General features: G+C 42.7%; 1 protein-coding gene across 1 annotated transcript in view; it reads right to left on the reverse strand.

Moving 5' to 3' along the window:
• Positions 1-327: 327 nt before the first annotated feature.
• Positions 328-19,752, reverse strand: part of UBAP1 (ubiquitin associated protein 1) — a 64,018-nt gene continuing 44,593 nt past the window's right edge. The window contains 8 exon segments of the mRNA XM_030003970.2: positions 328-2,010; positions 3,390-3,491; positions 4,988-5,185; positions 5,649-5,684; positions 10,146-10,631; positions 10,633-11,076; positions 13,675-13,716; positions 13,718-13,800. Of these exon segments, the coding sequence (XP_029859830.1) occupies positions 1,870-2,010; positions 3,390-3,491; positions 4,988-5,185; positions 5,649-5,684; positions 10,146-10,631; positions 10,633-11,076; positions 13,675-13,716; positions 13,718-13,800 (1,532 nt within the window). The 3' untranslated portion in view covers positions 328-1,869.

Genomic DNA, 19,752 nt, shown 5'->3' on the forward strand with positions numbered 1-19,752 from the left:
CATTATCATTATCCGTTTCTTCTTTTCTGTTCTATTAAACTGTTCTTATCTCAACCCGTGGGTTTTGCTTCTTTTTTCCCCCGATTTTCTCCCCCATCCCACTGGGTGGGGGGGGAGTGAGTGAGCGGCTGCGTGGTGCTTAGTTGCTGGCTGGGGTTAAACCACGACACAAGCATTAATTTCAGCCCCACCACTATAAGCTGGTGAAACTCAATGCTACAGGATATGATGCAAGGCAATCTGCCCTGGTCCTACTCATCATCCATCTCCACATCTCCTAGATACTTGCCAGCTACATCTCTCCTCAGCATCATTTTGTTTTAAGTAAAGGTATATAATTAACATAGTTGAGCACCTCACAGAGAATTCCAGGAGATAACACTGGACCCAAATTAGATGTTTTGGTCATATAAAGTTAACAACATAATGGAGACAAATGCCATCTCCTTCCAGGTCCTGATGAGCTAAAACCTCCTAATGAAAAACCTAAACTGAGACAACAAGCTGAATCATTTTCCCCTCCCGAAGTTAATGCTCCCAGTACCACATTCTAACATGAGTCTGGATCCCTAGGCTTGGTTTTTGCAACAAAACAAAAATAAGTCACAGAAAAAAGCAGCACATTCCACCATTGCAGCCATCTGCCTGTCCAGAGACCTCTGGTTGTTCTGCCCAACAGACAGTGTTCCTGTGTTTCTACAGGAGCAGGCAGCACCTAGACAGGCAGGATCCAGCAAGTTCTTCATCTGCTAAAGCCAAAGAGCATGAGAGATGGGAACCATGACACTGGGAGTTCTATTTGAGGGTTTTATTAGTTGTTCTTCTGCAGAATCAAAATATTTAGCAAATTACTTTAAAGATTCCTCAAGACTACTGCTATTTTATGTATTTAGAACTTGAACAATGTACGAAGTAATACTTTGAACTATCAAAAACAACCCAAAACCTGATTTCCAGTACTAGATGTTATTATGTATTTATATAGCAGTGTGAAAAGTGGAACTAATGCAGTGAGTATATTTGTTTTAAAGGAAGTGCTTGAAAGAAACCTCCTGCATCACACTGAGTATTATTTAAAACAAAAAGATAACCGATTTCCTAGCAGGGCATTGTCTTAAATATCCTACAAACCTGGGGGATTAAGAATACTGAGCTCCAGCTCTCTGCCTTCAGGTTCAAGAACCAACACAAGTTGCAGGTCCAGGTAGAGTTCACAGCTTACCTGTTTCAAGAGAACTTACACACCACTCAGCATTGGACGCTTATGTGTGGCAGAAGTGTTGTATGCATGGGTAAAAAACCCAAACAAACACAAGAGGAACAGCTTCTCTCTTTATGCATAGCAACAGTTTCTGAACCAGTGTTTTACTAAGTTACAGACTAACTTTCAACCAAAAAATAAAACTCCATTGCACTAAAGGTCAAATTTAACCAGTTAATCTGGACTATGATACAGTCAAGTAATTCAGTACAAGCAGACACCATGAAAGCAACTTCAAAGAACCAAAGCATCCTAGTTTCAGATATTCTTCTGTCCAACTCCAGTGCAACAGTGAGGGCAGGGGAGAAATCACTCCTGTCTCTACCTACGTACAATTCCAGTAGAGGTTGGGCAGTCTAAACCCTCCGTGGCCAAGCTGGAAAAAGAAAAGTTAGGAAAGGACACTTTACAATTTTAATTTAAGAAAGAAAGTTGGCTCTCAGTGGAAAAAGAAATGCTGGAGTGATGCACATGGGCGGGCTTGCTCAGTCATTCTCCCTTGTATGTGAAAAGCCGGACTCCTTCCTGCCGAGAGCAAGTCACACTGGATATGAAGGTGGCAGGGCTTGTCCTGCTTCATTGCATGTGGAGAATCCAGGAATGTGTTTTCAGCTGGCTCCTGCACGGGCCATTAGATCTTCCAAAGCATTGTGTTGGTCATTGTTATGTAATAATAAGACCTCCTTAATGTCTTTTAGTTCAAAGCCCATTTCTTTAAATTGACTCATTAGTTGGAGAAGTTCTGTGATCTGAAAGACACAGACAGTCCATTATTTGCAAGAGAGAAGAGGATCAGTGCTTGGTGGAGGTTTAGCACAGAGCCAGTCTTCAGTGACTGGGCACCCCATGAGGTGGATTTCTCCTCCCCAAGTACAGCCCATTCCAGCTCCGTTTGGAGAAAGTCCACTCACACCAGAGCCGGCAGAAGCTCTGGATGTAGTAGCCCACAGGGCCTCACCTTCGGTCCCCTGTGTCTGCAGTCCTGCATTTCCAAAATCCTCTTTAGCAAGGGCACCAAAGCTCAGTCTGTGGGGGTGTCTCTCTCCCAGTAGGAAATTTATCAGCCTGGCCCAATTTGGGCTCCCAGAAATGCTGATCAATAGCACCCTGCTCCCTCATCTAGCAGCTACTGCTGCATCTGAGTTTTTTTTAAAGTTACTTTGACTTTGGGAACAGTACAGTAGCCCTTGCTATCAAAATGGCTCTTCAGATCTAGGGCAAACTTGGGGGATTAGCACAAATCCTATTGGACACACTGTGTACGATACTACCAACATCAACCACGAATCCTCCCTGAGCTTTGAAAAAATAAAGTAACAAGAAATGAATCAACTGATCAGACTTTTACGAACTCTCTGCCATTTATAGTGCCTCCACTCCACTCCAGGGGTAAGAAAAAAAACAAAAACAAGCAAGCAGGTTGAAATGGACAATCAGGAGATTAGCCATTTCCAATTTTGGGGTTAAGCCAGTAGCAACTGCATTTCCTAAACTCAGTCACTTCTCCCATCTTCGCACTGTCGTTCCTCTGTTTGCAAGCTCATCACTAAGTCCAAGAAAGGCAGGAAGGCACATACATGTCTGGGGGGGGTTGGGTTGCACCTCTAAAGGCTAACAGACATTAAAAGATACCGCTGTCCTCTGCTACCCACTCCTGCCTCTGTACTTTTGGTGCTGGTAAGACAGCTGGACAATGAATCAGACCCCAAAAAACATATTTTCCAGCTTCTTCCAGAGAGCGCACTAACCCAATTTGCTGAGCAGCCAGGCAGATACATTTGTACAAGGGAGAAAATTCACGGCCAGGGTAGGCTGGCAGGGTTTGAAAGATAATTTGCTGCTTCTGAAATTAACTGTCTCTGGACCAAGCACCTCACCCACAAGAGAACTTTGGGTTCAAAACATTACAACCAGAATAAGCAGGGTCTTTAAAAAATCCTGTCCCCATAAAAATGCTAATGCTTTAACACACATTCACTTTATCACTGCAAGGACGTCCTTCAGCAGTCAGTTTTGGAAACAAGGCAGCATTACCATGAAAGCCAGAATTACATCAGCCAGAGGAACTGCTGCTGGAATTCCCCATCATGGCACATTCTCTCTATTCCTTAGCACATTGCGCCCTCACCTTCTCCTCTGAACACTGGTGCATTTCCAAAGCTGCTTCAACAAGAAGCGGATCAAAGCCCTTCTCACAAAGCTGTCCATGTGCAAACAGGTAATCCAAAACCTGCGGGGAATGAAGAAAAGAAACTAAGTTTGCAGAGTGGCATTTGCAGTGCATGGTTGGATACCATCTCTGTTTATGCAGAGGGGTTGAGCACAACTCTACCCCAGGCTTCACCAGGGACTGAGATAAAGTCCTTCCTAGTAGAGTTGAGATGCTCTTTATGCAAGAGCTTGTTCAGAGAAAACAAATGAGCCCTTCTGTCCTCCTGTGCTCTCCCACCAGCTCTGAACGTCATCTTCCACTCTAGTCAAAACAGTCTCAAGAAGCCTATCTTTAGCCTTCTGTACCTGATCACCAAGCAGAAGGCAGAAGTTTAACTATGCTTTTTATACTACAAGTTTTTAAAATTAAACTGTAGGTCCAGCAGTCAAGATGTGTCAGCTTTTAGCTTCCTCTCAGACAGCTGCAAGAGCTGATGCTATCTGAAAGCAGCCAGCCTTTTAAGATCAACTCAGCATACTGGTGAGTGAGCTGAAAATCCCAGCTCAGACACCCAGAAACCGCTGCCAAATTTCTTACCTGTCCTCAGCTTTGAGAGGTATGGGAAAAGGTCAGATAGGTAATGCTAGGTATGCAAAAGAACGCAGCCCGCAAATACAGCAGGATTTAAAACCGCCCTCATAAGGGACATTTTTTCCATTTGATACTACAGTTCACTCCAGCACACAGCTTAAACAGCTTTCGATGCGTAGGTAGTGGGCAAGCAAATCAGCTCCACAAGCATAAGTCACTGGGACACTCCTCCTCCCCAGGCACAGTCCCGCCAGGCGATGCTCTGCACAGCACACAGCCTGCCTAGGGTCAGCACGGAAAGTTTGGCCATGCTCTCCCTGCTTTAAAATGTTTGTTTGAAGCGGATCCAAGACCCAGAGCCACGCTTCACCCTGTAGTGCTTTATGCTACATGACCTGGTTTTAGCAAGTGTTTGAGGCAACACATGAGGCAGGAAGCACCACAACCAGAGCACACAAAAGGAAGTCGGTCAGTGGTGCCTTGCGAGAGCCTTTCAAGGCTGCCTTAAGCCTGCAGGGGCTAATCTCTCTGCAAGGAGAGACGTCAGCATCATAACCCCTTGTGCTCAGAACAAGGGAAATTGGCTGGTTTTTTTGTCACACAGCACTAAGCATGGCGTAGAGACACACTAAGCTTCCTTTGGAAGGTTTTGTGGCTCCTGGGAGGACCCGGTACCTCTCCCAGCTTCACGTGGAGCTAAGGGCCCATCCCAAGCTCAGCGCAGCTCCGACCCAGCACCCACAGGCGTGGCTGACTCAAGCAGTCTCTCATCAGAAACACGCGCAGACACTATCTTCTTTGGTTTTGGGAGCCTTTACTGCCAGGTCACAGCTTCTTTAGCAGTTCATATCACAGCGGCTACAGGCTGCAACCCCCTGTTAGAATAAAAGTATTCCCCCCTATCCATTTTGCAAACCCAAGGTTGTTTCTCAGCAGAATCAGCATCCAACCAAGGGTTTCTTCCCCATTGCGCAAGCTCTTACCTGGTCTAAGTTCTGTCCCTTCTTCTTCATGGCTTTCAGGACATTCTCAGGTGAGTACCCCATGTTGACAACTGTCTCTATGCACTGCCTCTCGCTAGCGGAGAGGACCTGCTGTAGTTCAGGAGTGGGGCCGCCCAACCGCTTTGTGCGGCTAGTATTATTGGGCACTTTAGACACTGGGAAATTTTGGTGCATTACCTAAAAGGGGAAAACCCAGAGGCTGAGGTGATGGTCATCATCTGCATCCCCACATCCTATTTGTCACTGTTGCAGAACCAGGATACCCCATGTAATTAATCTGAGAAGCTTTCTAGACTGCCCTTGGGAATTTACTCACTGTTCGGATGAAACCAAGCAGTGCACATAGTCTGACTCCCACCATACTCTTTTTTTACCCTCAAAACAACAATCAACAACCCAGATTCTTCGCAATATACCCTCTCCTACTGGTGGGACAAAAGCCTTTCAATACCCAACTTTTGCAACAGTTGAAGGTTCTTATGATATAGTCAAACCCTGTACCTCAGAGGAAGCATGGAGATTGCTTCCTTCACCCCAAGTTTACTTGTCACCTATTATTTTCTGTACTCAAAGGAACACGACTTCTGGAGATTCTAAGAAACACGATCCAGTGCAAGCACACAGGTATTTGGGAACTTACCACAGGGATTTCTGTTTCCTTGTAGTCTGGGTGTACCTGTTGGACAACAAACGAATAAGATGACTATAAACATTATGCACCAGTGAGCAGAATTTGCTACAGCTGGGGAAGAAGGGTTTTATGGGAGAGATCTGGGAATAAGTCTACCATACTAGGGAGACTTAGGGTCTTATCAGGCTTCCATGTGTGAGATGCAGACATTACGCAGTTGTGTGTAGTTATAGAATAGCCATCATAAGGATCATTTCTTCTCTCAGCACTCTACAAACAGATTCTGCTTCAAGAAGGACGCATCCCTCCTCATAATAATTGTAAGCTTGTTTATTCTGTCACTGTGACTGCTACATGTTCATACAGCTCAGTGTAACACGCTGGCTCCTGTTCAGCTCTTGACCCAGTGCTATGCAGTCCAAGTGACAGTGCCTTGACTTTTTGACCATGAGAAGGGGCAAGAGAAACATATACCCCTTTTCTACTCTCAAAGCACTGCATTTCATATACCATATATGAGCAACGTGGCACACTTGCTAAAAAGAGTATGTGATTTTTCTACCAACACCCAACGCTTGTTCCTATTTCCAGTATGCCAACAAGGCTGGGTAACATTCCCTGCTGTACACCTGCTCCATTTCTACGGAACCGGGCTGCCAGAAGGCAGAAGCAACCCACCGCTTTATACTACTTTGCCCAAGATAACAGCAGCGCAAAGGCAGCACTTTGCCCCATCAAATCTGCACATTTCAATTCATCCATTTAAAAGTCCTCCTGCATTTTAAATCAAATTAGGAAAGACTACAAGAAATTACTTTGAACCAAGAGCCTCAGTTTTTTGCATTTCTTGATACCTATTATGCCAACACAGACTGCTTGAAAGCTTGTCCACTTTCTTCAGAAAGGCCTTCTTCGGGCCCAAACTAAACAACAAAAGACTCTTTATAGAAAAACAGTTCTGAAAAAATCTATTAGGATTTTGAAAAATTCCACTTATTTGCAAAAAAAAAACCCCAAACCACCACCAAAGAGGTTTTGTTCTGCATTTCTGACCATTTTCATCTCCAGGGTAAGAATTTCTCTTCTAGGAGACAAAGCCTGAGAAATCATATTCAGTTTGATGGACTGGTTTACCCAAGAACCTCTCCTCATGGCGGTAGAGGGGTTCAAAGCTCTTTGCACGCACCCTCTCCAGGCACTTCTGCCAGAGCAAAAAGCACTAGAATATGGGATACATATTCTATGAAATGGGGGTCTGGAGTAGCCCTGAAATCAGCTGGTTACCAAATTGAAGGATGATGCTTTGTTATTGGTGCTGCAGCCAGGAAAACCAAAACTGCTTCTGACACCAGAGATTCAAGAGTCTGGGAAAACCAACTCTTCCTTCTCAACCTGCGTCAGGTTGACAACCTGTGCTTGTGGTCAGTGTCTTCCAGCAGAGGAGGGAAACACCTAAAGGAATTGCAGGGGACAACACCAGGACTGGTCACTCAGCAGTCATGCTATGTTATGTCTCAAACTTCCACTTCAGTGCCCTTCAAGAAGCAGACATGCAGCACTTTCAGTATGTGCTTGCACACTGTGCCTTATTTTAGGGACTTCATACAGAGGCCGTGAGCCCTGCCTGCATCTGGTATGCGTGCACACATCATGCTATGGGCAGCGGCATATATTCCGAATGGTCCACCAGGAGTGCCCCATCCTCCAATAACCAGAGATTTCTCTAAATAAAATGCATTGTGCTACTTAGGTTTCTGACCAGCTTTGTTGAACTCCAACCTGTTGTCTTCACTAGTCATTTCTCCCTCTACCAATGCTGCAAAAAGCAAATCAGTGACCTTCAAAAAACAGAGGAGAGGGGACCACTCAGGACAGAATCAGTGCAGCCTCAGAGAAATCACAAGTTTATTTCCATCCAAAAAACCCTAGATCCAATTCACTGGTAAAGCATAAACTCCAGTGGTAGCTCCAAATCCAAAGTTACAATTTCTAGTCTTGTGAGAAAAAAATTTATATATAAAAATCACTGTAGGATATGCTGGGACATATAACTGTCCTGAGGCTTTCTAAAAAGGACAGGCTTATTCTTGTGTAACCTTGCAGAAAATAGATGTGTGACCCTACTGGTCCCAGCCACAGGCATGACTGTGAGTTCTTTCTATCATTTTCATACTCTGAGGATTTTTGTTACATTTACTTCAATACTTTTGTTGAATTTACTTCAGTTTCTTGCAGCTCAGCTGTCATTTTCCAGCCACTGGGACCATATTGTGGAAATATGAAACAAATATCTTCTGAAGTCTTGGAATTGAAACAGAAAGAACTAGTTCTGTTGGCATACCTATTTCTTGGTTTGCTACTTCCAAAGCAGAAAGTTTCAAATGAAGATCTTTATTACTCCTCCTAGTAAGTCTATTTTTTTGTTTGTTTATCAGTTTGTATCTTCCCTTACAGCATTCTCAAGAATACACCTTCCCTCTTGGTCTTTAGTAAATTTTAATCCAGCATAGAGATTTGAACAGCTAGAGTGAAAATTTGGCCATCTGCATGTACATCTATCTAGTTGTAAGTGATCTTTCATGTTGATTCCTAGAGATGTGTCATGTGTCATACTTCGAGGTTTCACCTCCGAGCTACGTATGATAATACAATCGCCTCTCAAACCTGTGATCTGTAGCAGTGAGCAGTTGCTCAGCGCATTGCTGCTTCTGCCAAAGTTTACTGTATTAAATTTGTTCTAGTACTCAATAAACAGCTTTTCTGCTGTGCTCTGATGAATACACAGTTGCCAGAATACTGTATTTCACAATTAATAATGCATTTACCTAAGCCTGAAAAGAGGAGAAAGAACAACAGGAGAGAAGCAGCATCACTTGTTTCAGAGCACATGATGTCACACAAAAACCTACAGTATGCCAGTAAGACCACAGAACCACTGCTTATATTGGACAGAAGAAACGAGATTATTTTAGAGCCAGCTAGAGGATTTGACTATACAGCTTTCACTAGGTGTCCTGGTTTCAGCTGGGACAGACTTAATTTTCTTCCTAGTAGCTGGTATAGTGTTATGTTCCGGACTTAAGATGAGAATAATGTTGGTAACACACTGATGTTTTCAGTTGTTGCTAAGTAGTGTTTATACTAAGTCAAGGATTTTTCAGCTTCTCATGCCCAGCCAGCAAGAAGGCTGGAGGGGCACAAGAAGAGACAGCCAGGACAGCTGACCCAAACTGGGCAAAGGGATATTTCATGCCATGTGATGTCATGTCCAGTATATAAACTGGGGCGGTTGGCCTGGGCGGGGCAGATCATTGCTCAAGAACTAACTGGGCATTGGTCAGCGAGTGGTGAGCAATTGCATTGTGCATGACTTGTTTTGTATATTCCAATACTTTTATTATTACTGTCATTTTATTATTGTTATTATTATCATTATTATTTTCTTTCTTTCTGTTCTATTAAACTGTTCTTATCTCAACCCATGAGTTCTACTTTTTTGCCCCCGATTCTCTCCCCCATCCCACTGCCTGCATGGTGCTTAGTTGCTGGTTGGGGTTAAACCCTGACACTAGGCTTCCTGAGTATTGTTGTCCAGATCTTGGGTTCTTTGGAAAAAAAGCCCACAAGCTTACTCAAATCTTTGCTCTTAATCACAAAGAGGCAAAGACAACAGCTGGCATGAAGTTAAATGTCCTCAAAGTAATTTTAGAACTTGCTATAAGTTTGAGGAAATGAAGCATCAAACTCCTGTCTCAGAGCCCTACAGCAACGAACTGTAATGTCAGAGATCTGAGGTGATCTTCAAAACTGGCATTCACCAAGCAATCCTTCTACCCTCCTTCACAAGTAAGAGGGTAAATACCAGATTTCAGACCACCATCATTTTCATCCTTTTAAAGGTTAGATTTTAAAAGGATCTCAGGAAGAAAATAATTTAAAAAAAAAGACATTTATATCACTGTGGGTCAACTGCAAGCACTTTTTTCTTCCCTGAATGACACAGCACATCTGTGTTTTTTAATCTGTTATTGCTTCTATTCCTTGAAAAGGCCTGCATTTCCCATTATTTCCAGCAAATAAATAAGCAAGCTGAGGAACAAATCTAGCAGAGATTTAGCTCAAAACCTAAGAGCAGTTCAGAATCTGATATATCTCAGTTGGATAAGACAGAATGCAGGGACTGTACAAAAGAAGGTATCTTAGACGCTTCACTCAAAGGTGTGCAACTATGAACAAGATCTGTAAAAGCTGAAAGAAAAACCACCAGAAATGGTCTAAAAATATCACATTTGGGGGAAACCTGCAGAGTAATAATCTGAGGTTCAGAACTGCCAGCATGAAGACCTGTTTGATTGATCAATTTGCCATGTAAATGAAGAGGATCTACACACCACTCCCATTAAATGAACCTAAAACCAAAGCCACAGGACATTTTAGAAGCAACATTTGCCTCCGACACCTCCACCTCTCCCCAGCAACCCCAGTTCTAATCCACTGCATGTTTACCGTAGTCACTGTGCTTTGAGATGATTCTTCTTCTGTACAAACTGTCGGCACAGCCAGGGAAGGCAGCCTGGACGACGAGGATACTGTTGATGTCTCCATGCCACTGTCCTCATTTAGAGCGGAAAGACCAACCTTATGGTGTCCATTCAGTTCACTAGCTTTACTCTGAGCACAGGTCTGCAAAGAGCTGAGCAAAGTGCCATTGCGGAGACAGGTAGCGCTGTGGAAAGTGCTTGTGAGCTTTGATGATTTTTGATCACTCTCATCGGAGTCAAGTTTAGGAAAGGATAGGGATTTGATATTGCTCACTGAAGTGATAGGGGACAGGGACACTTTGGAAGACAAGGACATCTTTTCACAGTTTCCCAACTGTGGTAAAGTGATAAAGCCATTGGGTTTGTGAAGGGGCTTGAAGTCCAGCGTGGCCCTTTCTATGGATGCCAGAACTTCCTCATCTTGCAACACAGACTCAGACCCTCCTTTGGGCGAAGGTACTATCTAACAGCTGGGCAACAATTGGCCCAGTAGTACCAACATGAATTTCAAGAATATTTTTTAATTCCTCTTTATCATCAATAGTTTTTAATTCCAGTTTGTCAAATGGGTCTTCTTCACATTCAAAATCAGCTGGGTTGAAGTCTGCTTTTGGACGAGGTGGACTGAGAACCTTTTGCTTCACAGAGCTGCTGTTGGCTGGCGTGGGAGTAAGAATATTATTGTGCTGCAGGCTAGCAAGGATGGGGTTAATAGGAGGAGGCATGGCCTCAGGGCAAGGTCCCTCTGAGAACCCCATTTTGTTGCTGTCCTCTGGAGCTGCTTTTGAGTTTGCTAGCGCTTCTTCTGCCTTGCGCTCAGCTTCTCTCTGGGCAGCTTGAATTTTTTTGGTATCTTCAGCCCACTCAATTGTTTTCTTTTCCAGTGAGAAGTCATACTGACCAAGGGGTGGAGGGGAAAGCAGAGGAAAAAAAAAAAAAAATTATAAGGATCATAGCCACTACTTCTAACAGCAACATAAGTAACATGGAATAAGAGCTACATGAACTACCATAGACAGGCATCATTTTTTTCCCAGCATCTCTTGTAACATACAGACTGACAAAGCTAGGAGACACCAGAAGTAGTTCATTTTGCCTCCAGCAGCAAAACCTGGCTACAGTCTGGATTAGAATATCATATTTTGCTTCCTTCCTATATTTAGCTTTGATTTAGAGCTACCAATCATCCCAAGATCAGTTTCACAGCCCTCCTACCCTCTCCCCCCAGGACAATGACTGTAGCAAGAGGAAGTCTAATGCGTTACTGGATGGACAATCATACCCAGATCTGACAGCACTGAACTACCCCCTGTCCACAAGTTCCACAAGTCATTCAAGACTGCAGCAGAGTATTTTTGCATCCAAAGACCAACACGGTATTACTCAGTTCCCCCTAAGAGATTCCTAAGGGACTTGATATTAGAGTTTTACACCCACTGGTTTAAGAGGTATTGGTATTCTTAATGCAGTGCCAATGGCTCACCAGCCTAAGGGGATATACTGGCTACACCAATGATGACAACTACCTGCAGTAGCAGATTTTGCTGCAGTTACTGGCATGACAGGATCCCAAGAGCTTTTCTCATTTAAACATAAGTTCCTTCAGGGCCAGGTTAGCACAGGAAAGCATTTGTAAGCTACTCATTATGAGTTTACTGGCCACCGTAGTGGCTTGGTTGAGAGGACAAAGTTCTGAACAGACTAAATCTACTTAGAAGTTTAGTATCTTTGGAATAATGAAGAGCCTCAAATGCTCTTTAAATAACCACAAAATGTTTGGAGAAGACAGCCTACAAGCTAAGTCCAGGGTATAACCTACCTGTGACTCACAGAAGTCATAAGATATCCTTGCCAGGATAATGACACATAACCAAACAGGAGTGCTCTTGCCATGGGACTGCTAGGTCATACAAATTCCTAGCTCTAAAGAGCAACAAGCCAGCAAGGCTTGCTAGGTCTCTAACTAGGCTTTTCTGGGACTCGCTATGTGTTGCATCACATCCTATCCTATAGCGGGCTCCAGTGAGATCCTGGAGACCTGTTATCTCAACTGTATAAGTTTTCCCTTACCTTGGCTCTAAGACTCCAAGAGGTGTGATATACAATTTATCAGCAAGGTGACTCTTGCTGAAAAACAACCCACTGGCAGAAGTGCTCTGCAGGTGCTACTCATTACACATTCTTTGCTATCTGAGCAGAGCTATCGTAGTTGGGGTTTTTTGTGTGTGTATATGTTTTTTTTCATATATATGCACCAAAATTGCCCAAAGCCATATTTTTTTAATATTAAAAAATGGGGGGTATTTAGATAAAAATGTATGGCTTGGGTCAATTTTGCTTCCCTGCACCTCTTTTTTTTTTTTAAACAGCTCTCACTACAGCTGTAAAAGAAGTCAAATTGCACTGCCAGATGCATAGTCTACATAGTTGCATCATATTATGCAAGGTGCTGCAGTCCAATTGGGCATACTACACTGGAGCCTCAGCTTGGGCAGGAAAACTGAGATATAGCACAACGAAGCCAGCAATAGGACATTAGAGCCTCCTTTATCTCTCCCACACCAGCTTAACTGGGTGGAAATATGTGTATTAGGACAATAAGGTAATCATTTAATGGTTATATGAAAAAGCCATAATGTAGGGTAATTGAGATATTCAGCTCTCCAGTGGATGAGTTGCAGGACAGGAAAAAAAAAAAAAAAGGGAAAAAAAAAAAAAAAAGGCAGAACCATCTACAACAATCTCGCAGCCAAAGTGAAAGCAATCATCAGTTTGGACTGACCAAGGAAAATCATGGATGCAAATGAGAAAACATAGTTCAATTAGATTTCATGTACCACAACCTGCATTGGGAGATTAGATTTTCAACAGTTATGCTAAAGCAACTGATTTTATGCTACCAAGAGTTGATGGTAACAGAGAAATGCTCCTCAAAGACCTGGAAGCCCATCCTGTACCAAGCTGTAACCTGTTTGCCCTACAGCTGGAAAAGAATTCCCACTCAGAAATACCCAGATAACAAGAACTGGGAAATTTGTTTCTTCATCACACTATTGTGAGAACCCATAAAATACGGTCACAGAAACACTTGCTACTCTCATACAAGCTTCTGCAAGTATGCCATAGCATGGGTGTATCAGTTCTTACCACTTTTTCCTCTTAAAAATGCTACTCTAAATGTAGTCAGGGTAACATTTAGACCTGTAACTATTACACAAAAACATTGTGCTTTTTTGAAGTAGATACACTAAAATAAATGCTATTAGGATTTTTAAAGTGATGAGAAGTAGAAGCTTTTTGCACTGCCTATCATATTTTTATCTTTCTATACATTCTAACAGATCTTCCACAACTACTGCCTGGCATACAAAATGACACTACAGGACCAACAAGATTAACATTTGAACACACGTGCAAACTGTGACTACTTGCCATTTACAGCACCGCATGTTGGTGAGGGGGAAGAGAGCAGAAAGGCGAAACACATCACTTACCTGGGCTTCTCTGACAAGCTGAGAAGTATCAGGCAGGCAGAAAACCAATGGGTAATCCAACCTTTGCTGGCATTTTGAATTTGTCTCCTATCTTAAATGGGACATCATCAAGATAACTGAAAGGCCCTAAGATCAAAAGCAGAAACTGTATCAAAAAAACCTTACGAGTTTAATGCATTCAATTAAGACTCACATTTCTGTATTTGGGAGCTATTTTATGTCTGCTGCCCCAGCTACACCAGGTGACTAAATACAAAGGAAGTTGCTTGATCAGAAATACATTGAATCTGCTCAGACTTCATTGCCTCAGTTTTGGTGGTGTTTTTTGGTTGGGTTTTTTTTTGGTTTTTTTTTTTTTTTTTTTTTTTTTTTTTTTTTTACTGTTCTAGCTCATAACTATTAAAAAAAAAAAAAAAACCAAAAAACCCAAACACACAAACCCACAACACAACAATCGACAGATTTGAAGTCAATATACCCAACATTTTAGCTTCCCTTGTGACAAGACTATGCCTACACACTGGAAGCTGGAAACGCTCCTGAACACCGTTTCTGTTATGTCTCTATAAAAAGATCCATCACTTTTTGTCATATTCAAAACAGCTTTAAATAACCCAGCTTTAGAACAGCTAAGACAAACTAAAATCCAGGTTTTGGCATACAAGTAGGAAGTAATATTTTGGACAGAAGTGGTCACAAGGGCAAAGTGACCCAAAGTCTAGACACTCCCTTTAATGAAATGTTGTGGTTTAAGCCCAGACAAGCAACTAGGCACCACACAGCCGCTCACTCACTCCCCCCCCACCCAGTGGGACAGGGAGAGAATCAGGAAAAAAAGTAAACCTCATGGGTTGAGATAAGAACAGTTTAATAGCTAAAGTAAAATAAATGTAATACTAACAATAATAATAATAATAATAAAAATATAATAATAATTGTAATGAAAAGGAATATAATTTAAAAAAAAAACAACCAAAAAACCCCAGAAAAAACAAGTGATGCACAATGCAATGTTCACCACCGTGCTGACCATGCCAAGTAGTGATCCATGCCTCCTGGCCAACTCCCCCCAGTTTTATATACTGAGCATGATGTTCTATGGGTATGGAATATCCTTTGGCTAGTTTGGGTCAGCTGTCCTGGCTATGCTCCCTCCAGCTTCTTGTACACCTGCTTGCTGGCAGATCATGGGAAACTGAAAAATCCTTACTTAGGATAAGTGCTACTTAGCAACAACTAAAACATCAGTGTGTGTATCAACATTATTCTCACACTAAATCCAAAACACACCGTACCAGCTACTAGGAAGAAATTAACTCTATCCCAGCCAAAACCAGGACACCAAACACAGTGAAAGAGCTCAAGACTATTTAGCATAGCAATTCTGATTTTTGAAACACGCAAACTAACTAATCAGCTTCCAATGTGTGATCACTCCAACAAGATGCCTCAGACCTATGTCATGGTCCTCCATCTGTCCTTTATATCTATCACATGTGGTACTTAAAAAGTCTTTTAGGACAAAACTCTTCAGGCACCCTGCAAACTCATGAGGCAGAATCACTTAGAGCTCAACCACCTCCAAGAAGCCAGACTATAGGTTTAGTATTCCTTGAACTGCTGTGAAGAAGTATTAGAAAACCCACAATATAAATTGCACTCAGTTTTTCAATTAACTGAAAGGGGTCTCTTGGATCACTAGTGTTCCTCTAGCATTCATTTGTAACTTTGCTTTGAGTGTTGCAGATCCAAAAAGACATTAGTGGCAACATCTAAGATGTGTTCAGCAACTAACCTCTTGCTCAGTCAGCTGTGACTTGCCATTTTTATCTGACCCATTTTCATACTCAGATGACAGTTTAAGTACTGTTTGTGTTCCTTCGCTGTTGACTCATCTACAAGGCAGTCACAGACTCCAAAAGGAAGAGCAGCTTTTGAAAACAGGAACATCCTGTTAATTTGGAGTTAAATGTTTATATGCTGTCATCACTTGAGCTCTCATACTAGGCACTGCACTGGCTGGTCCCAGAGTCCTGTTAGGACACAGGTGGTGTTTCCTCCAGCTTTGAAACCATCATGCTGAATAACCTACATCCCACCTGCACCACCAGGATGAAAAAACACTCCAGGCAGAATATGATACTATTTTCACTGATGGTTACTGAGAAGCACGCATTCAAGCATCACACAGCACAGCATCCACATGGCACCTCACTGGCCACCAATACCACTATTTGCAACACAGCATCCAAATTGTACTTCAGCTGGCAGTTTGAGAACATGGATATGCCAAAGTGTTTGCTTATGCAGAAATAGCAACAGTGGCAGCCTTTGCACTGGGAGTGGTAAATCATGGCCAGATCAAAGACAACTAGAGCTCCCAACTGCTCAGAGTCTGGTCTGACTGCTGCTACTATGCTCTACTTAGTCTCACTGGCACAAGTCCTGCTCTAAGCAGGATGATCCAAGCGAAGCAGGATTACCTCTCTGCACCGACCTCACTGCCCAAATTGCTCACTGTGCAAATACTTGTCTTATTAGACCTATTGACACAGTAAGAGGTAGATACCTCCCCTTGCATAGCTGCCACCTTTGCCTGAAATAGATACTAGCCACAGAGGGTACAAGCACAAGTAAAAAAACCCCTACGCGCACCTAGACTAGATGGATTGCATTGAAGACTGCCAGTTTAACCTCAGCAGCTAGATTAAGGAATAAAAACCTTCTAGTTTCTTCCCAACATACTGATTTTTTAATAACAACCACTGCTATAACCTCATCTTGAATATAACTCTGCTACAAAACCTGCAAGCACACATTAAGAAACACACCAAGTGTTTCACAACATTTGATGGTAAAGAGTCTTTGAGGCAAAATGCTGATGCACATAGTATTCACTTTGTTCCAGCCCAATCTGAACAGTACTAGTCTAGTGAAGTTAAAATTTGATCCAGAAAGCCAAGAACCCTTTTCTTTTTGTGAACAGCTGAACCTTCTGCCTGAACACACTGCAAATTGTTTTAAATGGCAAATTCTAAAGCAAAAAGCAAAACCTACACATAGAAAGTATTATGCAAGCCACTGTTTCAATAGTCACATGTTCAAGTGAAGCAATGAAAGTTTTTTTTGAACTGTTATTTAATATAGCTGTTAGCCACTTCACCCTTTTAGCAGTTAAAAGCATATTGAGGAAGTTCTGAGAATAGTCCTGGCAAAACTGTACCCGTCAGTCTGATCTCTGACACTGCACACCACATGATATTCCTGGCCCAAGGAACTAGTACAAGACTAAGATTTCTCCCTGCTTTCGTGTAACATGGAAATCACTGGCCAACTCATAGAAATGTCCTCCACTTTGGTAGCAAAATAGAAACATTTCAGATAAAACCAGTTACCAGTTTTGAATGGGGAACAGTTTTGAAACCAAGTGGAACTTAGTTTTTGTGGTCACCCAAACCACACTTCAGTAACTTTCAGAAATTGGAGTTAAAAGCTTTCAAGTTGTATAGCGACAATAACAATACAACAGCAATATTAACATACTGCATTTGGTATAACCCACACTTTTTGTGCAACAGATGAGAGATGCATTTCTAGATGCCACTAATTACTAGAACTTAAGATTGAACTTGCAATTACTCAAATGACAGGAGAGCATTTGAAGTTACATACTTAGGCATAGTTACAGGTGTATGCTAAGAATACCCTTCAAGACAGGAAAAAGGGTTCCTTTCTCTCCACCCACACCCTATGTTCCCACCTTCATCTGAATCTGAACATGGTCCTAAACAACCTGCTCTAGGTGGCTCTGCTTTAGCAGGGGGTTTGGACACAATCTCCAGAGGTCCCTTCCAACCTCAACCATTCTGTGATTCAACAACAGCCCTCTAACCTCTAATAAGCAGCTCAAATAAGTACAAGGGACGCATCAACTATCTTGACCAATTTCATTAGCGTGCCAGAGACACTGAGCTGAAGGTACCTGTGGGAGTAGATGCTTTACAGTAAGTCAAAATTCACTTAGTGAGATTGTTAACAACCCTGGAGAAGACTGAAACAATTGCCCTGCTGATTTCTTATGGCATAATAAGCCAAGGAAGTTGCTCCACTACTCCTCAGAAACAGTACTGTGACAGTGTCACTGGTGTCATTAGGAAGAGAGGGTACTCAAAAGGGTAGACAAGTTAGCCAGCCAGCTTACAGCACCATTTTTTGTTTTTGTTGTTTTGATTTTGTTATTTTGAAGGCCACGAGCATGTTCCACCATACCATAGTGTTCTAAAAAATATTTAAGACAGGTTGAATTCTAGCTCCAAGCAGTGTCTTTGCCAGTCTGGTTTAGAAAGCAGAATAGAGAAATAGACTCAAAACACAAGCAGTTCAGTGTGTTCACAGAGACCATTCACAGATACAAGAACAACTGCTGAAGAGCTGGCAGCTATCTAATAAAGAAATTAATTGTCTTGCAACAGGATCACTGGGCCACAGGAAAGAAGACCATCTAACAATTAAGTTTTGATAAGCTATTTTAATTAATTCTTAACCATGTATTTAAGTGAGCTGTTTCTTATTCTGTACGTCAACCTTACACGTGGCAAGACTGAATAAAAAGCTCAAGGAAAAATGGAATTCCCCAGGACCCTCTTATCTGAAAGATTATCCAAGAAGATAAAGGCTGAGTTTCTAAAAGCTGAAGTTTCTATAGCATGAAAAGTCATGTTACAAGTGTCACATGAACCTCCCAGTACTGCCTTGAATGACTACTGATTTGAAGAAACTCCATTACATACAACAAACTGAACTTTAATGTTCCACAGTGTCCTGGGTTCAGCTGGGATAGAGTTAATTTTTACAGGAACCTGGGAGGTGGGGGGGGCATAGCCGGGGCAGCTGACCTGAACTAGCCAAGGAGCTATTCCATACCATGTGACATCATGCTCAGTATATACATGGGGAGTGGGCCGGGGGGAGGGTGCTCCTGCTCTCGACTTTCGGTGGGGGAAGTGGCGGAGCGTCGGGTCCCGGGTGGTGAGCAGTTGCACTGTGCATCACTCTTTTCTGTATACCCTTTCATTAGTACCGTCGTTGTTGTTGTAACTTTTTTTGCGTTGTCCCAGTAAACTGCCCTTATCCAACCCTCGAGGTTCCAGGTTTTTTTTCTTTTCTCTCCTCCGTCTCCCCCTATCCCACCGGAGGGGGGCGGGAGGAGTGAGCGAGCGGCTGCGTGGTCCTTTGTTACCGGCTGGGCTGAAACCACGACAGTCCTTTTTGGCGCCCAACGTGGGGCACGAAGGGTTGAGATAACGACAGATCTGGCCAGAGCGTGTTGAACAAATTTGTCATACGCATTCCTTATATTAGATAAATAGATGTTAGTCACAATGTTGATTAATTTGTTTACATGGTGGCGTTTTGTAAGTCCTTATATGCTCTATGTATTGCCTGTAGTTACGTTTTCTCACCTCTGGGAGAGTGATTGGGATTATCATTTTGCTGTACTGGGCAATGTCGACTTGTGAAATGATTACATCACTGGTCATGAGATTAAGCTGGTATCTGTATGAGGCAGTGATATCATTTCCATACTTTGGGCACCTTCTATCGGATTTTATTGGTAATTACAGCCAATCCATGGGGGGAGTTAGGGGGGGATACTTCCCCCCGTCCGTTCGCCTGCCTTTTCTCCTTCCGACTATTACAACAGCTTTTGAGAACTTTGAAGATCCTTGGGATGCACAAGCCAGTGTGCTGTTAGTGCTATGCCTCCTGAATATGTTCAGCTCTTGTTTAGGCTACAAAAAGGCTCTTTAAGAGTACCACCCAGAGATCTGCCCCAAAGCTGGATATTCATGGGTGGCACGGCATGTGGGAGGATATGGGCAGGTATCTAGAGAACTTCTCACCCCCAGTGGCTTGGAAGTTCACGCCCGAACAACTACAGAACCCTCATGAAGTGGTAGAATATTTGAAAGAAAATGCTGTGGCTATTCCAAAGATGTACAACTCGCTGCACTGTGCTGGGCCCCTGGCCAGTATCTACCAAACACTGCTTGATATTAGGCAGCACCCTCAGGGGAG

Source organism: Aquila chrysaetos, chromosome Z (genome assembly GCF_900496995.4).
Source record: "Aquila chrysaetos chrysaetos chromosome Z, bAquChr1.4, whole genome shotgun sequence".
Classification (NCBI taxonomy): domain Eukaryota; kingdom Metazoa; phylum Chordata; class Aves; order Accipitriformes; family Accipitridae; genus Aquila; species Aquila chrysaetos.